The 18,761-nt window shown below is 38.3% G+C and overlaps 2 protein-coding genes across 2 annotated transcripts in view; one reads left to right on the top strand and one right to left on the bottom strand.

Moving 5' to 3' along the window:
* Positions 1-18,761, top strand: part of LOC309807674 (uncharacterized protein) — a 239,551-nt gene that overhangs the window by 32,000 nt on the left and 188,790 nt on the right. The gene's annotated exons all lie outside the window — the stretch shown is intronic.
* LOC309808059 (uncharacterized protein) lies at positions 2,457-4,312 on the bottom strand (the record flags this gene model as incomplete). The annotated part of the gene is made up of 1 exon (XM_082628064.1): positions 2,457-4,312. The coding sequence occupies exon 1, from the start codon at positions 3,882-3,884 to the stop codon at positions 2,457-2,459; it is 1,428 nt and encodes a 475-aa protein (XP_082484190.1). The 5' UTR covers positions 3,885-4,312.

Below are 18,761 nucleotides of genomic sequence, written 5' to 3'. Positions count from 1 at the left end.
CATGGAAGTTTGTCATGCTGGATACTGTCAGAACTAATTTTACTTAAGTTTGCATTAAGGTGCAAAGCACACGTTTTGTATATTTTCTGTTTTTTGTGTTTGTCTATATTTTATGGTTTCGCTTCAAGAAATATTATGGGACGGGAAATAGCAAGATGTAAAGAGCAAAAAAGTCATCATTCTCTTTCAATTGTTAGAACATCTATCTGCAATCATAATTATGATGCACTGTGGTATGTGTTAAAATAGGAAATACATGTAACGTCCCGTAGGAGAAGCAAACTCAGTGGTGTTGGTGAGGGTGTGTCATGGAAGTAATCACAAAGCAGGTGACTGTTGGTTGGGGTCCTGCAACATTAGTGTGCCTTCCCTGTGTCCAGTAGTGGTCTGGAGGGGTCAGGAAGCCTGCCTTTGAATTTGAGGGAACAGAGGGTTTGAGGTCCTCTCTCTTCTATTGCTCTAGTACACTGCATAGCAGCAGTATACTGGGTTTATAGTTGACGTTTAAATCGCTGATTGATCATTAAGATTGGGATGTATCTTTGGAAATGAAAATAGGAAGAATCGTATGCTTTTTCTTTTTTTCCCCTATATCTGAAAAGGTATGTAGTACTTTGCTGAGTGGTTGGGAATAAAGTTTGCAGTATTCAGTGTATTCAGTTTTAGTATCTAAGTAGAATTAAACTGTTGCTGTAAACTGGAATAGCGCTTTGTTACTGACAAGTTTTAGAATGCATCTGTTCGTCAATTACCTGTTTGGGAAGAGTGTAGTTAATGATTTTGAGAATGTGGCTATAAACCTCCAACTGACTCAAGAAAAGCAAATAAGTCAAGATTGACAAATGTATAGGCTCTTCATCTTATTGTGTGTGTGGGTTTTTTTTTTTTTCCTTTTAGTTATTTGTCAAGGTATAAAGAATTCTATCACACTTAAGACAAGTTAAGTAAACTTCACGGGGTGTGTTCTGACATGGCATGGAGCAGATCACATGGCCTAGATCTTAAAGGTGATTTTATGTTTAAACTTTCATGAAAACATATGTGATTGAAGCACATTAATATATTGATACAGAGGGCAGTTAATTTTTGTCTTTTGTGTGTGTGTGTGTGGTACTGTTGTGGCCTCTCCCGTTGCGGAGCACAGGCTCTGGACGCGCAGGCTCAGCGGCCATGGCTCACGGGCCTAGCCGCTCTGCGGCATGTGGGATCTTCCCAGCCCGGGGCACAAACCCACGTCCCCTGCATTGGCAGGTGGACTCTCAACCACTGCGCCACCAGGAAAGCCCTAATTTTTGTCTTTTAATACATGTGAGCGCAGCTTTCATTTTGCTGAAAGAATATGACCAGTTTTCAGTTTGGGATTCTACCATTTAGTAAAGATAGTCCACTTAATTTTAGAAATAAGAGATTTAATATATAATACCTAATAATACTTTTATGTATGTTTTTTTACTGAAAACATTTATTGTAATACTGTGAAGAAACTATGCCATTTTAGTCTTCAAGACTTAAATGAATCAAGTGTTTATTAGCTGTTGTAGTTTTTAAACTAATAAAAGTCAGTACATCAGCAATTTGTAAATACAGTTTTTAAAATAATGCCTTAACAACTTTACAGTGGTTATAATGACTGTATTTAGGCCTAAAGTTAGTTAATAATTTGACATGAAGGCTTTTTAATAGTTTGATGGTGCAGATCAGGGATAGGTAAACTCTGGCTGGTGGGCCAGATCCAGCCCGTCGCCTGGCTTTGTAAAGGAAGTTTTTCTGGAACAGAGTCGCACCCATTGTTTACATGGTAGTTGTGGCTCCTTTCACCCTACACCAGTGGGGCAGAGTCGTTGCAACAGAAACTGTATAGCCCACAAACCTGGAAATGTTTAAATTTAGATTTTAAAAATTGAAAAATTCTTTGAGCCTGTACAGGGCAAGTCCATTGACCCCTGAGGTAGAAAACAGTCAGGAACTTGGGTGCGGAAGCCAAATGACCTAGGTTCAAATCTCCTTTCTCCCATTTCTTTTTTTTTTTTTTTTTTTGAAATTTACAATCAACCATTTTTAAGTATGCAGTTCAGTGACATTAAGTACATGCATAGTGTTGTGCTACCATCACCACCAGCCATCCACAGACTCTTTTAATCATGCAAAACTCTGTACCAATTAAACAGTAATTCTCCATTTCTCCCCCTTTCCCAGCACCTGACAACTACCATTCTTTTTGTCTCTATGAATTTAACTACTCTAGATACCTCATATAATTGGAATCATACAATATTTGTTCTTTTGTGACTGGCTTATTTCTCTTTACATAATGTCCTCAAGGTTCATCCATGTTGTATCATGTGACACAATATCTTTACTTTTTAAGGCTGAATAATGTTCCATTGTATGTGTATACCACATTTTGTTTATCCATTCATCTGTTGATGGACACTTGGGTTGCTTTTGCATTTTGGCTATTGTGAATAATGCTGCCATGAGCATGACTGTGCAAATATCTCTTCGAGAGCCTGCTTCCAGTTCTGGTAGAAGTGATCTGTCAGCCACTTTTGGTAGGAGGATGGCCCACTGTAGACACCAGGAAAATTTTTTCGACCACAGCCATATCCGTAACTGGTAATTCCCATTACAAAATATCGTTTACGTTCTGGTAAGTAGCACATTAATGGTCCACCACTATCACCCCTGCAAGTATCAAAAACTCCATCTCCATCACCTGCACAAAATGAAGTGTAAGGAATTATATCCCCATAGCTCTTGTCAGAATTACAAAAACTTCGAGAAGTATAATGCACTTCTGCTTCGTGTAATTTTTTTGTAATATTACCTTCTTCTTTTGTTCTTCCCCATCCACTTATAAAACACTTCGTGTTTCGGTTCAGTCTTTGGAAAACACCAAAAGGTAGACAGATAGGCTGAATATAATCATTATATCTCACTGCTTTCTTTAAATGAAAAAGCGCAATATCATTTTCATAAGATTCCACATCGAAGTCTGGATGGATAATGATCGCTTTAACTTTCATCATCTTGGAGTGTGGCTGACGCCCATCTATGTTATTAGTTCCAATCACAGCTCTCCACATTACAGGATCTCTATTTTTCATCAACCTTATTTCTCTTTTCAGTTGGGGGTCATCTGTCTTAGTTGTCTGAGATGTAAGGGTTATGGGAGATGTCATCACCACGGTTTGTGGTAGCGAAGTAGCTGAAGGTGTGGTACGGATCTGATATGTCTGCATATCTCCTGATGCAGTTTGTACAACCACCTGGTTGCTGGGCACAAGTATTTGCTGTCCATCAGAGGTCTGTGCATACTGGAGAATTGTTGTACCTTGTTGAGTACTGCCTGAATTTGTCATGGTTAATGTCTGAAGCCCCTGTACTCCATCTGTGCCTGGACTGGCCAGCTGTAAGGCTCCATTTGGGGCAATGGCAATGTACTGTCCGGTGCTAGTCTGATAGATGGGAGTTGGAACAGACATAGAAGTGACAGCAGAAACTCCAGGATTTTCTCCGTCTCCTTTTCTGCCCCGTGTATCTTCAGAAGATAGGTCTTTCAAAATTTTTCTGTAAGATGGGCGCCGTGCTAGGATCCCGTGGGTTTTCTGTGAGGAGCCTATGCTGTCAGATGAGTCCTGAGACTCTTCACTTTCTGATAAAGATGATACCGTTTGCACGTGTGGTGGGTGAGTTACAGAAGACTGAGCTGTCTGGATGACCCCCTGAACCTGTACTTGCTCTCCAGGAAGAGGTACAATTGTCACTGGCGCAGATCCTCTTAATGACATCTGTTGAGGAATATGAGAAATATGAGCTCCCTGAACTGTTGAACCAGACTGAGGTGCTGTCTCTGAAGCGTTATTCTTGTGAGAATCTTCCATAATCAACTGCGGTTCCTTTTTGCTTCAGGAGCTCTGTCCCCACTGCTCCCACACGTGTTTTCGGAGGCCAGCACCTGCTCGGGGTGTCAGGAGACCGCTCGGTGTGGGGCAGTTTTCTTCGGTTGGGGCGTCGCACTCAGCCCTTACTTGCTGTGGCCTAGAGGTGTCGTCCTCTCCGGCCTTGATCCACGCCTGACCTGCCCGCCTCTTGTAGACAGAGTGAATTCCTTTCTCCCATTTCATAGCTAGTGACCATGGGCAAATCACTTAACCTCTATGCCTCATTATGAGGTTTAAATGCACTTATTTGTATAAATAGTGCCTGGCACATACTAAGCACTGTGTAAGTGATTGCTGTTGTTTCTGCTTGGAGCTTTAATAAGTTATTGTTAATAGAAAAATGACACTAATGATTTTCCTTTTAGAGTAACAAAGGCACTTTGAGTCTTTTACTTTTTCAGGAATGTAATAAGACTTTTTTCATTTACAGTCAGTGTTCCCTGTTACCAAAATTTACTTTATGAACATAAAGAATTGAATGTCTTCAAGACAGTACTTTTGCTTAAATGTCAAACCATTATTTTCCCAAGGCACATTAAACTGGCTCTGCATAGTCCAGGCCTCTAAAGCTTGTGTGCACACCCAAGGTAGCATGTGAGATACATTTTGTAAATATAGTTTTTTAAATAATGCTTGAGACTTCCCTGGCGGTCCAGCAGTTAACACTATGTGCTCCCAATGTAGGGGGCTTGGGTTCGATCCCTGCTCGAGGAACTAGATCCCACGTGCCTGCCATAACTAAGAGCCCACATGCCACAACTAAAAGATCCGGCATGCTGCAACTAAAGACCCGGCACAGCCAAACAAACAAACAAATAAATAAATACATAAATCTTTATAAAAAAATAAATAAAATAAAATAATGCCTTAGGAGTTAGGAAAAGAAAATATGAGAACATTTTTACCTTTGTATTATTTTTAAAAATCTGTGTAGTTTATCATGTACATAAATTCTATGTATGGAACTTTGTGTATATAATTTGTTAATAAATAAGATGCATATTAAAAAGTTTTCTTATGGTTTGCCCAGTGAGGTGTTTGGAGGCCATTGGAGGACAGGATGATGAAATATAGGGCCTCAGCAAAGATAGGATTTAGAACCAATTCCCTGACTTAGAAGATAAGGAAAATAATTCATAGACTGTAATTGAGTTGTCCAACTTTACATAAGTGTTCAGAAACAGGAAATGCAGTGGCTAGAATCTAATCACTGACCGAGCAGAATCTGGGTCACTGGACTCGTAAACCAGAAGTGACTGTTGAATTTCTCAGGTTGATGCTCCTGGCATATATGCTTGATCTGTGTGTGTGTGTAAATCTCTGACAGAATAAGCCATACTCAGGCACACCCTGTTTCCTTATTCAAGCATCTTAATTTCATCCCATTAAATCTTTGAAGTATCAGACTACCAGAAGGCATGAAGAAACCTGGGCTGAGAGTCTTCATTCCAGGAGACGTGATCTTGACTGCATGACTGGTTTGAGGCGCATCACTCTGAACTGCAACATGCTCATTGGTGACCTGGGTGCAAGTGCTTTGGCAGAATCTCTTAGTGAGGATTTATGGCTTAGAGGGAAATTCTAAAATTGAAAATACTGAATTTTTAATATGAAATATGCTTAGCTTTTGGCATGATACTATTGTGATAGGATTTTTTAAAGCCTCATTGTACTGATAGCTTTTATTTTGCTTTTAAACTTTCTCTAAGAGTTGCATATATCCTTTATAGAAAATACAGAGTAACAAGAGAACAATTACCTATAATTTTAATACCCAGATATAATCACTGTTCATTTTGACGTATATACTTTCAGTCTTTTTTTTTCTACAAATATACATGTACACTTAGGGATTACAAAAATAGAATTGTAGTATACCTGCTATTTCATATTCCTGCTTTTTTCACTTAATGATGTATCATGTAGTATTGTGTTGTATTGATGTCCCATAGTTTAATCGATTCTTTGCAATTCTATTTAGACAGTTTGCTTTTCCCTGTCAGAAACAATGTGAATACGTTGTATATACATCTCTGTGTCCATCGGGATTACTTCTGTAGAATAAGGTACTACAAGTGGAATGACTAAGTGTGACCTATTTTTAAGACATTTGATACACATGGCCAAATTACCACCCAGAAAGGCTATGCCAATTTGTAGTCCACCCCAACAGTAGATGCGAAGCCTGCCTCTCACAAACACTGGCCTGTAGCACTTGTAAAAAAATGTAAAACTAAAAAAATGAGTACCTCTCCATTTTCTATGCAAGTGGGATTACTCCAAATTTTATAACTTTTTTCAGTTAATTTAGTATGAGCATTTTAGCAAGTCAGTAAATTTGCATCTCCTGCATCATTTTTTGTGATTGTTCAGTATTCCATTATATGAATATGCCACAGTGCACATAGCTTATCCATTCTTGTATATAAGCTTTGCCCAGTTTTTCAGTTACAAATAGTACTCTGATATATATCCTTACCTATATCTCTGACTATTTCTTTTGGTTAAATTCTTAGAAAGAGAGTTGTTGGATCCAAAGGGTATAGACATTATTTAAAGGCTTTTCTTACAGAATCTTGGCTTCATCTGATAGGAGAATAACCACATTGTGTTTTATTTTGTATTCATTTGATTGACTGGTGAGGTTTACTGGCTGTTTGTATTAATTTGGCTATTTGGTTAATTATACCCTGTGTCCATTCTTCTGTAGTGAGAGCTTGTAAGGGTTGTATCATATCCTGTCAGATCCGTATGTCTGACTTGCTATTTCTGTGTGTCATGGGGGTGTTGAAAGACTCCAGTTATTTTAATGTGATGGTCCACACAACACTTAAACAAAAGACTCATGATAGTTTCCTTTCATGTAATAGTTTTTAATCCCTGGGCTTTAGTGATGATCCCTTTGGTTTAAATGAGTAGGTTGTTCAGCCCCAGAACTACTAGAATTCATGATCCGTTTTTCTGGTTTTTGTCTTGACCTTTTACTGCGAGGGTTCTTGACCATCATACTTTCATGATAGGTTTTTAGTATGTATTCTGTATTCACACATTGTTGAAAGTTTTTATTATTTGTATCCTCTTAGACTTGTCTTTTTTTCCTCTAAAACTAACAGTTATTACATTTCTTCTATTTTGTTTTCCCCTTTGAACTAGTTTCAAGTGTGATTTGGAGCTGAAGATCATGATCAAAACAATGCAGTGCATTTCTGAGCTCCACCAGGTTTTGCTTGTGAGGTTTACACGCCCCTGCCGCCCTTGCTAATTATGAACTGAGATTCATTTTGTGATGCTTTTTGCTCATAGGTTATATACAGTTATTCTTCAGTTCTGTAATTGTAAAATATGTTGTCTGGTTTATTGTTACTAAAGCCAGGGTTATCATTGCACATCCAAGAAGAGGTTTTTAAATTGGATTATGCATTATGTGTGTGCGTATATGTTTCTGTTTTTTTCCATACCCAAAATTACAAACCTGCCATGACTTGTCTTGTGCAGGACTCTTCCACACGTGAGAAAACGAGAGTTGTCTATATGTTAAATCTGTAGAGTTAGCAAGTGACCTTTTGTCTTTCATCGAAAAGCACTTGACCTGCAGCAGTGCGGCCTCACCAGTGAAGGAGCAAAGGCTTTCCTAAAGGCCCTTGAAACCAACAGAACTCTGCTCGTTCTGGATATAAGAAAAAATCTGCTTGTTGGTATGTGGTCACTTTTTTTAAATTGATAAACACATAGCAAAACAAAAAATTTCAGGTATTGACAGTTTTTTAAAACTTAATGTGTTTAACTTTCCTCATCATATACAGTGGGCCCTTGAACAACGTGGGCTTAGGGGTGTCGACCCCTACGCAGTTGAAGATCTGGGTATAAGTTTATAGTCAGTGGTTCCACATGTGTGGATTCAACCAACCTTGGATCATGTAGGACGATAGTACATATGTATTGAAAACTATGCGTGTGTCAGTGGACCCGTGAGGTTCAAACCCATGTTGTTCAAGCTTCAACTGTACTTTTCTAGTGTTGCACTTCCCTTATGTTTTTAGCAGCTAAGGTACTAATTAAAGTGAATTATACTTGTCAATTTTTCTTATCTCTACTCTGAATAGAGGTGAACCTAGATACTAAGCCTGCTTCCACCAAGAGCATTCTTTCTTTCCTGTGCAACCTCTGAATTCTTGCCAGGAGTACTTTATTCATTTGTCAGATTCACAAGTAATTTTGTAATCATCTTCTGTGTGCCAGAGACGGGTTTAGGGACTAGGGATAAAGCAGTGAACCAGACAGACAAAAGTCTTGCCCTCATGGAGCTTACATTCTAGTGAAGGAGATCAGATAGAAATGAGTAAATAGATAAGTCATATAATTTTAGAGAGTAGGAAGTGCAAAACTATCTTAATGTAAGGAGAGTGAGGGAGAGCAGGTAGGACTCCATTGGATAGATTTGTTAGGGGACAGCTTCACTGGAGAAGTGGCATTTGAACGGAGACCTGAATGAAGAGAGGAGCAAGCCATGGAAGATGTGGAGTAAGCACATTCCAGGACAAGGAGGCAATGAGTATGTAGGCATGTAGGTGGGTGGAGTATTTAAGGAAAAGCAAGGAGACCAATCTGGGCAGAGTACCGAGTGAAGAAGAGTGTGGTATGACATGAGGTCAAGGAGCTAGCCAGGGGTCTGCTCTTGTAAAGTCTTGAAGGCCAGAGTAAAGATGTGGATTATTCTAAATGAGTAGAGGGGTTTGAACTGGAAAAAGGCATGATGCAAATCGTATCTGAATAAGGTGACCTGGTATAGAGAAGGGACTTGGGAGGATAAAGAAGAGGAACAGGGGGCTTTCCTGGTGGCGCAGTGGTTGAGAATCCGCCTGCCGATGCATGGGACGCGGGTTCGTGCCCCGGTCCGGGAAGATCCCACGTGCCGCGGAACGGCTAGGCCCATGAGCCATGGCCGCTGAGCCTGCACGTCCTGAGCCTGTGCTCCGCAACGGGAGAGGCCACAACAGTGAGAGGCCCGTGTACCTCAAAAAAAAAAAAAAAAAAAAAAAAAAAAAGAGGAACAGGGTGACCAGTTAGGAGACTATCCCAGTGCTCCAAATAAGAGATGTTTATGGCCTAGGTTAGGTTGGAAGTTTGCAGCAAGTGAAAAGTGGTTGAATTCAGGTTGTGTTTTGAGGGTGTAGCTATCAAGACCTGCAGATAGATGTGAGGTATGAAAGAAATAGTACCAAGGAGACAAGTCGTTGATGATTATGTGTGCAACTGGGTAGTATCCCTTAGAAGAAGGGGGCTGATGGGAGGAGCAGCTTTTGAGGGAATATCAGGACTTGGTTTGTTATCTTGGATGCCCTGGTTTGATATCTTAGATGCTCTTTAGGTATCTAAGCGTCTGGACGGTGCTCAGACTGTACTTTGTATCCAAAGGTAGCCAAAGCCACTTTAGATGCAAAATGTTTCAAGTTGACCTTTGCTGCTGCCAAAATAGTAGCCACTGTGGGCAGTCTGCAAGATGGCATCTTAGGTTTCTGAGGAAGAAATTAGAATACACAAGGGGAAATAAGTGTATAATTATATAATGTAGATTTCATATTTAAATTTATGGGAAAAGCAATAATTAGTTGGCTTTTGGTTTTAAATGGAAATAGCCACTCACTGGAAAATAATTACTCTAATTTCAATTCATTTTACTTTAGATCATTCTGTGATGAAAACAGTTACCAAAAAAGTTCTCCAGATGGAAGGAGTGCCAAGTCAGAGTTATATAACATGTTTCAGTTCTCTCGGAAGAATTTCTCTTTAATGGCTTGGTTTTCTTTCTTTCTTAAAAGAAAATTATCAAGGTACTTTCTGCCATCTTAAAACTAAGATTTTAGTCAAATCAAATGGCTTTTCTGTTTTTGAAAATGTTGTGTGATGCTTTAATTTAGGTTCCCAGATATGCAGATTGAAAACCTTTTAACTTTTTATTTTCTGTAACATATTATCGTTAGTCACAAATAGTCTTTTTTTTTTGGTGATAAGAATGAATAGCAGGAGCAGCATTTGTGAAACCAAATCTAATATGAAACTGTTTCTTGTGAGTAAATTTGAATTTTGAAACAGCAAAACAATAAGGTTTAATAAAAAGCAAAATAAATTTTTTATTTTTATGATCTGCCAATTTCCCAGAAAGAGTTTTGTGGTGACTTTAGTTATATACCAGATACATTAAAATCACCAGTGGACAGCACATCTTTTATTCAGGTGCCCTCTGAAAGTTTTAAAAATTTGTTGACTTCATATCACAGAACGGTCCACTTTAAAATGGTTAAAATTATAAATTTTCTGTTTTGTGTAGTCTACCACAATTTTAAAAAAATGTGTTGTTTGAAGATTTTTGAGTTTTATAAAGGTATTGTATTAGCATAAAAATGAAAAATTTAAAAGACCACCTCTAATCCCATTATCCTATCAAGCAATATTTACATTTTAATTTTCTTTTCCTGCTGTCTATAAACATAATTCCACATAGCTTCAATATAATTTGCCATTCTTTTCATACTAAATTTAAATTCTGTGATTCATAGTTATACTTTTTAACATTGCATTCACAAGGTTTCATTGAGTAGGTCAATTTCTTAAATTGGTGAAAAATTGGAAATAACCTCAAATAAACTATTGTAAACATCTTCATAAATACAGCTTTTTTTTTTTATACTTCAAGTTGTATGTTTTTGATTCTCTATTAACTTGCTTGGACAATAGTGTATTAAATAAGTTGTTAAGAGTGTTTATGAAGTCAAAAAAAAGCTTATGATCGTCTGCCAATTGTTATTTCAAGAGAGTGATATTTTAATAATCAAATAGTACATTCAAAGAAGTTAAGATTTGTGATATCACACTAATTAGATATTATTATTAAAAGTTTATATCCTATGTAAAGCATTCTTAAAATAGCTACATTGACTTTTGCTATGATATTAGGAATGGAAAGATATATAAATAAAACATGTATATGTAAAACATATTAGGAATTCTGTAAAATTAGTACAGAATAATAGGGCATCATGGAATGAGAACAGTTAAACATTTTTTTTTAGTTAGCATGATTAAACAAAGTGGAAATGTAACTGAAGTATACAAGCTCATTGAGCTCTTTTAAGAGTAATTTTATTTCTTGGGCTTTTTTTTGTATTTGCCTCAGTTATTTGGAGACATAGAGGTAAGCCAAATCAGTATCTGGGTATATACCTAGATCCAGGTGAGTATAGGAGTGAAATAATGGTTTGAATTGTGTCACATTTGTATTGTACTTATGTATGCCTAATAAAAGATGGGAACTTTTATTAGAAATTTTTTAATCTCCTAACAAGAAAAGTGTAATTTAAAAAAATTTTAATACAAATGTATTTGCATTAGTTTCTGAAAGTAAAGGAAGGGTATACACATACAAACCGTATGCATACAAACATTTTTTTTGATGGCAATGAAGTTAAAAAACACAATAAAATAGCACAAAATGAACTGAGCTCCTATATATTTTTAAGAGGCATGTAAATCACACAGGATCGTGTGGTGATTATCAATAAGCTACACTCTATGAAATATTTGTCCTATATTACCACATACACTCCATTTTACCCTGCATCCTAATGCTGCTAAAATATAGTAGAAAGCAGCAGCATAGCACAGGGAGATCAGCTTGGTGCTTTGCGATGACCTAGAGGGGTGGGATAGGGAGGGTGGGATAGGGAGGGTGGGAGGGAGGCTCAAGAGGGTGGGATATGGGGACATGTGTATGCATATGGCTGATTCGCTTTGTTGTGTAACAGAAACTAACACAGAATTGTGAAGCAATTATAGTCCAATCAAGATCTATTAAAATAAATAAATAAAATAACATAAAATATAGTCGCTTTGAAGGATAAATATAACCATTTTAACCTATGATGTTTGTTTTCAGTAAATTCAAATTAAATATTTAAATGTGAATTTTAATATATGGCTTGTTCTAAGTAAAATATTAACACGTAGGTCTAGTTTTTGCAACCAAATGTTTCATATAAAGATACTTGCCTCTTTACTACTGAAATATAGGGTAAGTCTCCACATTTCACTCTTTCATCCAGTGGGTTTCATTTGGTTTTTTTGTGTTTTCTATATGAAATCAAAGGAGCAGTGAAGGTTGACAGGCTTATAGGAAGGTAAAATTGACTCACCTACCCCCCAGCAACTTGCAGCCTTATAACTTGTATTGTTTTTACATAGAAAAACTCATCTTAAATTTAACTTTTGGTCTACTTCTGAAGATTCTGTTTGGCAGAAGTCATGGGTATATCTGTGTTTCTGTGTCCTTGAGATTCAGAAATGCCAAAGGTGTTCTACGATTCAGGAAACTTGAGTGTTTCTGCATGATACATAAAATGTATCATACTTTGGGATCTTTTTTTAAACTTTATTTTTGCATTTCTGCACATGTCAATACTTTTGTTTTAGTTAAAATAACTTGTTACTGTAGAGAACTTATATTTTTTAAAAATGCTGGCTTAGGGCTTCCCTGGTGGCGCAGTGGTTGAGAGTCCGCCTGCTGATGCAGGGGACACGGGTTCGTGCCCCGGTCTGGGAAGATCCCACATGCCGCGGAGCGGCTGGGCCCGTGAGCCATGGCCGCTGAGCCTGCGCGTCCGGAGCCTGTGCTCCGCAACGGGAGAGGCCACGACAGTGAGAAGCCCGCGTACCGCAAAAAAAAAAAAAAAAAAATGCTGGCTTATGTAAAACCTTTGTACAAAACCGATCCTCTTTTTAAATGGGCTTGGCATCATTGTCAAGTGCCTTTTTGATTCCTTTCGACGTGTGCACGTGTGACAGTTGCTCTGTAGACCTTTGGTGCATCTTGATTCCTTGTTTTCATGCTTTGTCAAACGTAGTCTTGGCCGCAAAGAAGCCTGTAAGTAATGGAAGGAAACACTCTGCTGGTAAAGAATGCTACCCTCCTGAAGCGCTACCACCTGGAGTGTCTGGTTTCCGGCCATTGTGTCCTGCAGAAAGTGCAAAAAGCAACAGGTAAGCTGTTTGCATTCCCTGTCTTTTTCAGTCATTTAGAGTTCTTTATTTTGGAACTTGTATTATGTGGGTGGTCTCTGGTGCTTTGTGTAGAGGAAAAAAGGTAACTCACACATGGCTTGGCTTCTGCCTAATGAGCCCTCTAAGGAAGAAAAATTAAAAGTAATTGGGAGTTTCAAGTTGTTTCTCAAGTGTCACAACAGAGGTAACTCCGTGGGAGTCTTGAGGAGACTAAAATGATCACCAATTGTGCATGTGAGAAAAGTTTGATTAAAGGCAGGTGTAGTTGAGCGAAGCCCTACAGCACAGAAGTAGGAATTTGGATACGTACGAATGGGAAAAAAGACATTTTAGGCATGGGAAATAGTTTAATGCAGAATGGATGAAAAATATGCATTAGAGCTATTCTAAATGAACTGGCTTATTAACTCAGTAAATCAGATTTAGTGAGTCAAACTAGCATTACCTGATTTCTTATCCAGGGGATAGCTGTTCATAGTAATTTTTGTCACAGAACAGTAAATAAAATGGTTGAATTATAGCTTTAGGCTTGCTAAGTGAAATAGATGGCTCTAGATGATCTTCAGGTGACTTACTTGGTAGTAATCAGGAAATTGGGGATTAACAATTGCTTAAGAAAACAAAGAGAATTGATTTTAAATAGTACTTGAAGTAGTTCCTGTGTAAAATATCTGTTCAGTTGCTCATGTTAAATGGATGTTTCTAATCCCCACTGGACAACCGACTACTTTTTTGCAAATGGTAATGTGAATTGCTGTTGCATAAACTATAGTGTTGAATCCCCAGTGTTTGCACTTGAGTTTCACAGCTCTGTGGTTTCCTGTCTTCTTCCTGAGACACTTAATCGCAGGTCCATCCTGGTCACACAGGGGGGTAAATTAGAGAACGATTAATATCACCATTTAAAGAAGAGAGACTGAAATCTCAACCATCCTGAACATAGGAGCTGAAGGGGCCTCTCAGCAGTTCAGAGAGTTATTAGCAAGCCAGTAGGCTGAATTCTGTTGTGTTTTCTCCGTAGCAGAGCCCTCCAGGTCCTTGTTTTGAGCTTATTTATTTTTATACACAATTCTGTATGGATACTGTTCATACTACTAAATAGTTGTATTAACTGGGTTTAACTGGTGATGTATTTACATGAAGATCTAACTTCGTTTTGTTGCTATCTTTTTAGGGGCTTTCCATTCATCAAAGCTCGTGATGTATGTAATCAGTTGGTGGTGTGTAGCTATCATATTTATGATATATAGGGCTTGAATTGGGAAAGGTGGATGGTCATTCTTCTTGCTTTTTAAATTGACAGAGCCTTACATGAAGCATTTCCCTCTCTGAAATAAATCCATGTAAAACATGTTTGGTCGCTCTCCCAATGCAACTGTGTAGTTGTGTGGATTTGGCACACAACGGGCAGCCTTGTGGCTATGTCTGTAAACAAGGAAGCCTGTTTTCCAGTCCGCAAATCAGCTGTTACCCAGTGAAACGAACTTGACTGCCATTTCTGACCCCTCACATGGAGCTGTCATACTCAAGAATATTCGCATGTTTTCAAGAAACGTTGTTTGAGGGCTGTATGTACAAATTCCTGATCTGAAAGCCAATATAAAGCAACATCTCCCAAACCTCTGCTCTCTCACCAAGGCCACACACATTCCCTCGCTTATGGCCTCGTGGCAAGCGAATACTGTCAGTATCAGATTCTCCTTCCCAGTGGTCTTGGGAGACTGCCTAGTTGCTCTGTGAAAGGCACCACTGCTGAGGTTGAGAGAAGAGCATCTTGGGTGTCAGTCCTGGCCTTGCGTTCCCGGAGAGAGGGGTGTGCACCTCGTTCTCCTGTTAGGGTTTCCCTAGGCTGCAGGGTTTGCTGCTTGTTGTCAACATGATGTCCTAGTGACTTGTCTTCTGCGTGGTTATATAATCCCAGCACAGTTCTTTATGATGTGTAGACTTTTATGGGGTTGTGGCCAGGTCAGTTTTAAATGTTTGGAAATGTCCTGTTGAACAACACTGCAGTGGCAGTGAAGCTTGCTGGGAGAATCGTTGCCCTAGTTTTGGCTTAAGGGTGGTGAGAAGATGAAGTTTTTGATGGGTCAGTTTTAGTTGTGTATGTGTATGTGATTTATCTTTTAAAATTCTAATGTCTATTATTCACAGCTTAGATATGTTGACTTCCTGATTATTCATCAGTCCCTTTACTGATGTATTTTCCTCTGAAAAACTACATTTTCTTCCAGACTGTTTTTGTCTGATGGTGAAGAATAAATTTTTCATTTGCAGTATAAAGTTGATCTGAGAAGAAATGTTTACCTTGGATCTTCACTTGGCTTCTGTGAAAGAAACTTAATAAAATAATATGGGCAATTCCCATTACTAATCCTAACCAGGTACAACAGAGGTCTGTACAGTAACATAGCAAAAATAAGTTCCTGTACTTTTACTTAGTCATTGCCTGTTTTAGACTAAGGAGCAGTGAGAGACATTTATAAATAATGATACCTCAGATCACTTTTGTTAAATGTCCTCTAATATTTGGATATTTGGTATCTGGCTTGTGTTGTCTTTTATACAATCTTGTCTTCTTTCTTTGCACTTTAGTTTAACAACTCTGTGGTTTCCTATCTTCTTCTTGTGACACTCAGGTCCATCGGAATTTCCTGTGACTGTGACAGTAGAGAGTCCTTCCTCCTCAGAAATCGAAGAGGTCGATGATTCCTCAGAACGTGTTCAGGAGGAGCCAGAGAAAATCCGTTTGAAACAAGAAGCATTGCAGGTACAAAGTTATCACTTTAAAGCTATAGTGAAGATTATTTTTCAAACGGAAGGCTGATTGCAACACAGCACAGCTTGTGTGAGGGTTCTGTTTTCTCCTCCCACCTGCATTGTATCCCCTTGAATGGTTCCTTAAGCTTAGACCAAGGTGAATGGTGGACATTTGAACTCTAAGAAACGAAAATCAAAACATGTCGTTAGTAATATATTTTCCTTTCCTTAGAACCTTAGTATATTAGATTTAGGGAGAAGCTTAGTGATCATAAGATAAGGAAATTGAGTTCTGAATGAATACAGTCAGCTGATTCAGTGCTCTTGTTTTACAGATGAGAAAATTGACAGTTCTAGTTGAACTCTCTTTTTATAAGAGGAAAATATGGCCTCATTTTAAATAAAAATAAAGTTGAAAAAAGTTTTGATGTTGATATTCTCCTTTCCTAAAATCAAAAATATCAAGAAGCTACGTTCTATTACCAAATAAACCTGACCTCTCATGTCATTCCATACTTTTGTTTGTATGGACAGAAAAGAAAAATTGATTTTTATAAGAAATTTTTGCACCTCAAAGTTAATATATTTATTTTATTTCAACCTTAATGCAGAGCTGAACATTTCTAGTAAATAAAGGAACACCATTTCGGGGGGACCTTGTCTTTGTGCTACAAAGTCCACGTTTAATTTTTTAAAATTATTTAATATGATTTTCTCTTCATATGAAACATGACACTTGACAGGTTTCAGAACTAATTATCCCATTATTGTAGGACTACGGGAATTACTCTTTGATTTTGAAAAGAGTTAGTTTTTTATTTTTTAATTAAAATTAATGATAGTATAGAGAAATTTTAAGAAAAGAACTTAGAAAATTATGAAATGTTAGAGTAGGAGAAATCTATAGTTCATGTAGAGTTACTCCCTTTCGTTTTATAAATGAGCACCTACAATTTGTAGAACGTAAGTGGTTTATTAGTAAATGGCAGAGTATGACAAGACCCTAGAGCATCTAACCCGCATTCCTTGTCCTTTTAGTTGTGGTGTATTCATTTCCTTCACGAATAGACCACGAGATTGTATTTGTAAAAGCAGTAATAGACAGTGGGGAAGTCCAAGAAGTTTAAACACTGGGACCACAGAATAGCAGATTCAGAATGCACTGAGAACCCTTTTAGCTCTTCTCTGTTTTGACAAGACACTACAATGATGGTATCAAAGTGTTTAAGTATATATGCCCACAACAATCAAGAGATTTCAACATAGTTTTGAAAGAGAGAAGACAGGTGGAAGAGTGTGAAACTGAAGCAGTAGAACAGAGGAAAAGCATCACCTAGAATATGCACAGGGACCACGTGCAACTGAGGAGGATTCTGACCCCACCTGCAGAAGTAGCTCCGTGCTTTGATGCGCATGTAGGAGAGAGTGTGGAGTTAGTTAAAAGTGTGACTGAAATAGGGGAGCTCATTGAAGGGTTGTGTTTCGAGGAGTGGACTCCCAGCCCCGCCCTCACCCTCCTGAAATGAGATGATTTCATTTTGAAAACAGTGAAACTGGCGAGAACTGGGGCAGCTAGTGTGAGTTTTTACACTCTAGAAAATTGTGTTTGGGGGAGATCCTATTACAGTTACTGCCCGCTTCTTCCTGCATAAGAAGCCTATCAATCGTTGACTTCAGGGAGCTTTCTGCGCTCATTCTTAAATAGAAAATAACTGTCATTTGCCTGTTAGTTGAGTAAAGCTTACAACATGAGAGAGGGGGAAAAAGAGTGAAAGCATATCCTAGTAGGACCAGGGACAATTTAGGGAACAGAATAATTTAAGAAAAAACCCTAATTAGTATCCTGAGAGAGGTTTAAAAAGAGCTAGCAACTATAAAATAAGACTAGGGTATTAATGAAAAGGAGAATGGTCAGAAAGCAAAAGAGTTCTCCTGGAAATGAAAATATGGTTGCTGAAATAAATTCAGTAGGAATTTTAAAAATTTCTCAGTATATAAAAAAGAAAGACACAATGGAAAATGTGATAGAAATATGTTAGAGAGGCTGCATCTGGGAGATCCCACATGTTACTATTAGAAACTCCAGACCCAGAAAAAAAATGGAGGGAAGCTGTCAAAGGGCAACAAAATTCCCCACAGCTGAAAGTAGACATCAGGCCTCAGATTGAAAATAGTTATGCAAGATGAGCAAGAATAGGGGCCTCCCTGGTGGCGCAGTGGTTGAGAGTCCGCCTGCCGATGCAGGGGATTCGGGTTCGTGCCCCGGTCTGGGAGGATCCCATATGCCGCGGAGCGGCTGGGCCCGTGAGCCATGGCTGCTGAGCCTGTGCGTCCGGAGCCTGTGCTCCGCAACGGGAGAGGCCACAACAGTGAGAGGCCCGCGTACAGCAAAAAAAAAAAAAAAAGATGAGCAAGAATAGACTCATACCTAGGCACCCTTCCTTGTGAAACTTTCAAATACTGAAAAAATAAATTAAAATAGAATAAAATACTGAGAGGATACATCCATTCCAGAGAGAAAAATACTGGTCTCCTAAAAAAAAAGGTTAAAATCTGACTTTATCATACTTGTCATGAGCACCATGGATCCTGGAAGGCATTAGAAAGATACCTCCAAAGTTTTTCAGGCACATAATTTTCACCCTAGGGGTTTGTATCCAGCCAAACTATCAGTCATAAGTGGAGGCTGAAGAAGATATTTTGTACCCAAAGAAATTTGAAAAATTGACTTCCTGTGCTACACCTTAAGCTATTTATAGAAATAATCCAGCAAAATGAGTCAATAAACCAAGAAGGAAGGTAATAGGGGATTCAGTGCAGATTGCAGCTAGTCTAGAATGGAGAGGCTTCTATTGATTGTGTGATTGAGAGCTTCGAAACACCTTGAGGCATATCGTACTTACTAGGTGTTAGGCACTGTTGGAAGGGAGGAAGGAGAGGAAGAGGAGAAGGAACTTGAACTCCAGAGGAGAAAAGGCTCTACGGACATAAACCTGAAGCACACTA

This window comes from Mesoplodon mirus (assembly GCF_964341445.2).
Source record: "Mesoplodon mirus genome assembly, chromosome: 7".
Taxonomy (NCBI): Eukaryota; Metazoa; Chordata; class Mammalia; order Artiodactyla; family Ziphiidae; genus Mesoplodon; species Mesoplodon mirus.
The sequence above is the reverse complement of the archived record's forward strand: the minus strand, read 5'-3'. Positions and strand labels throughout refer to the sequence as shown.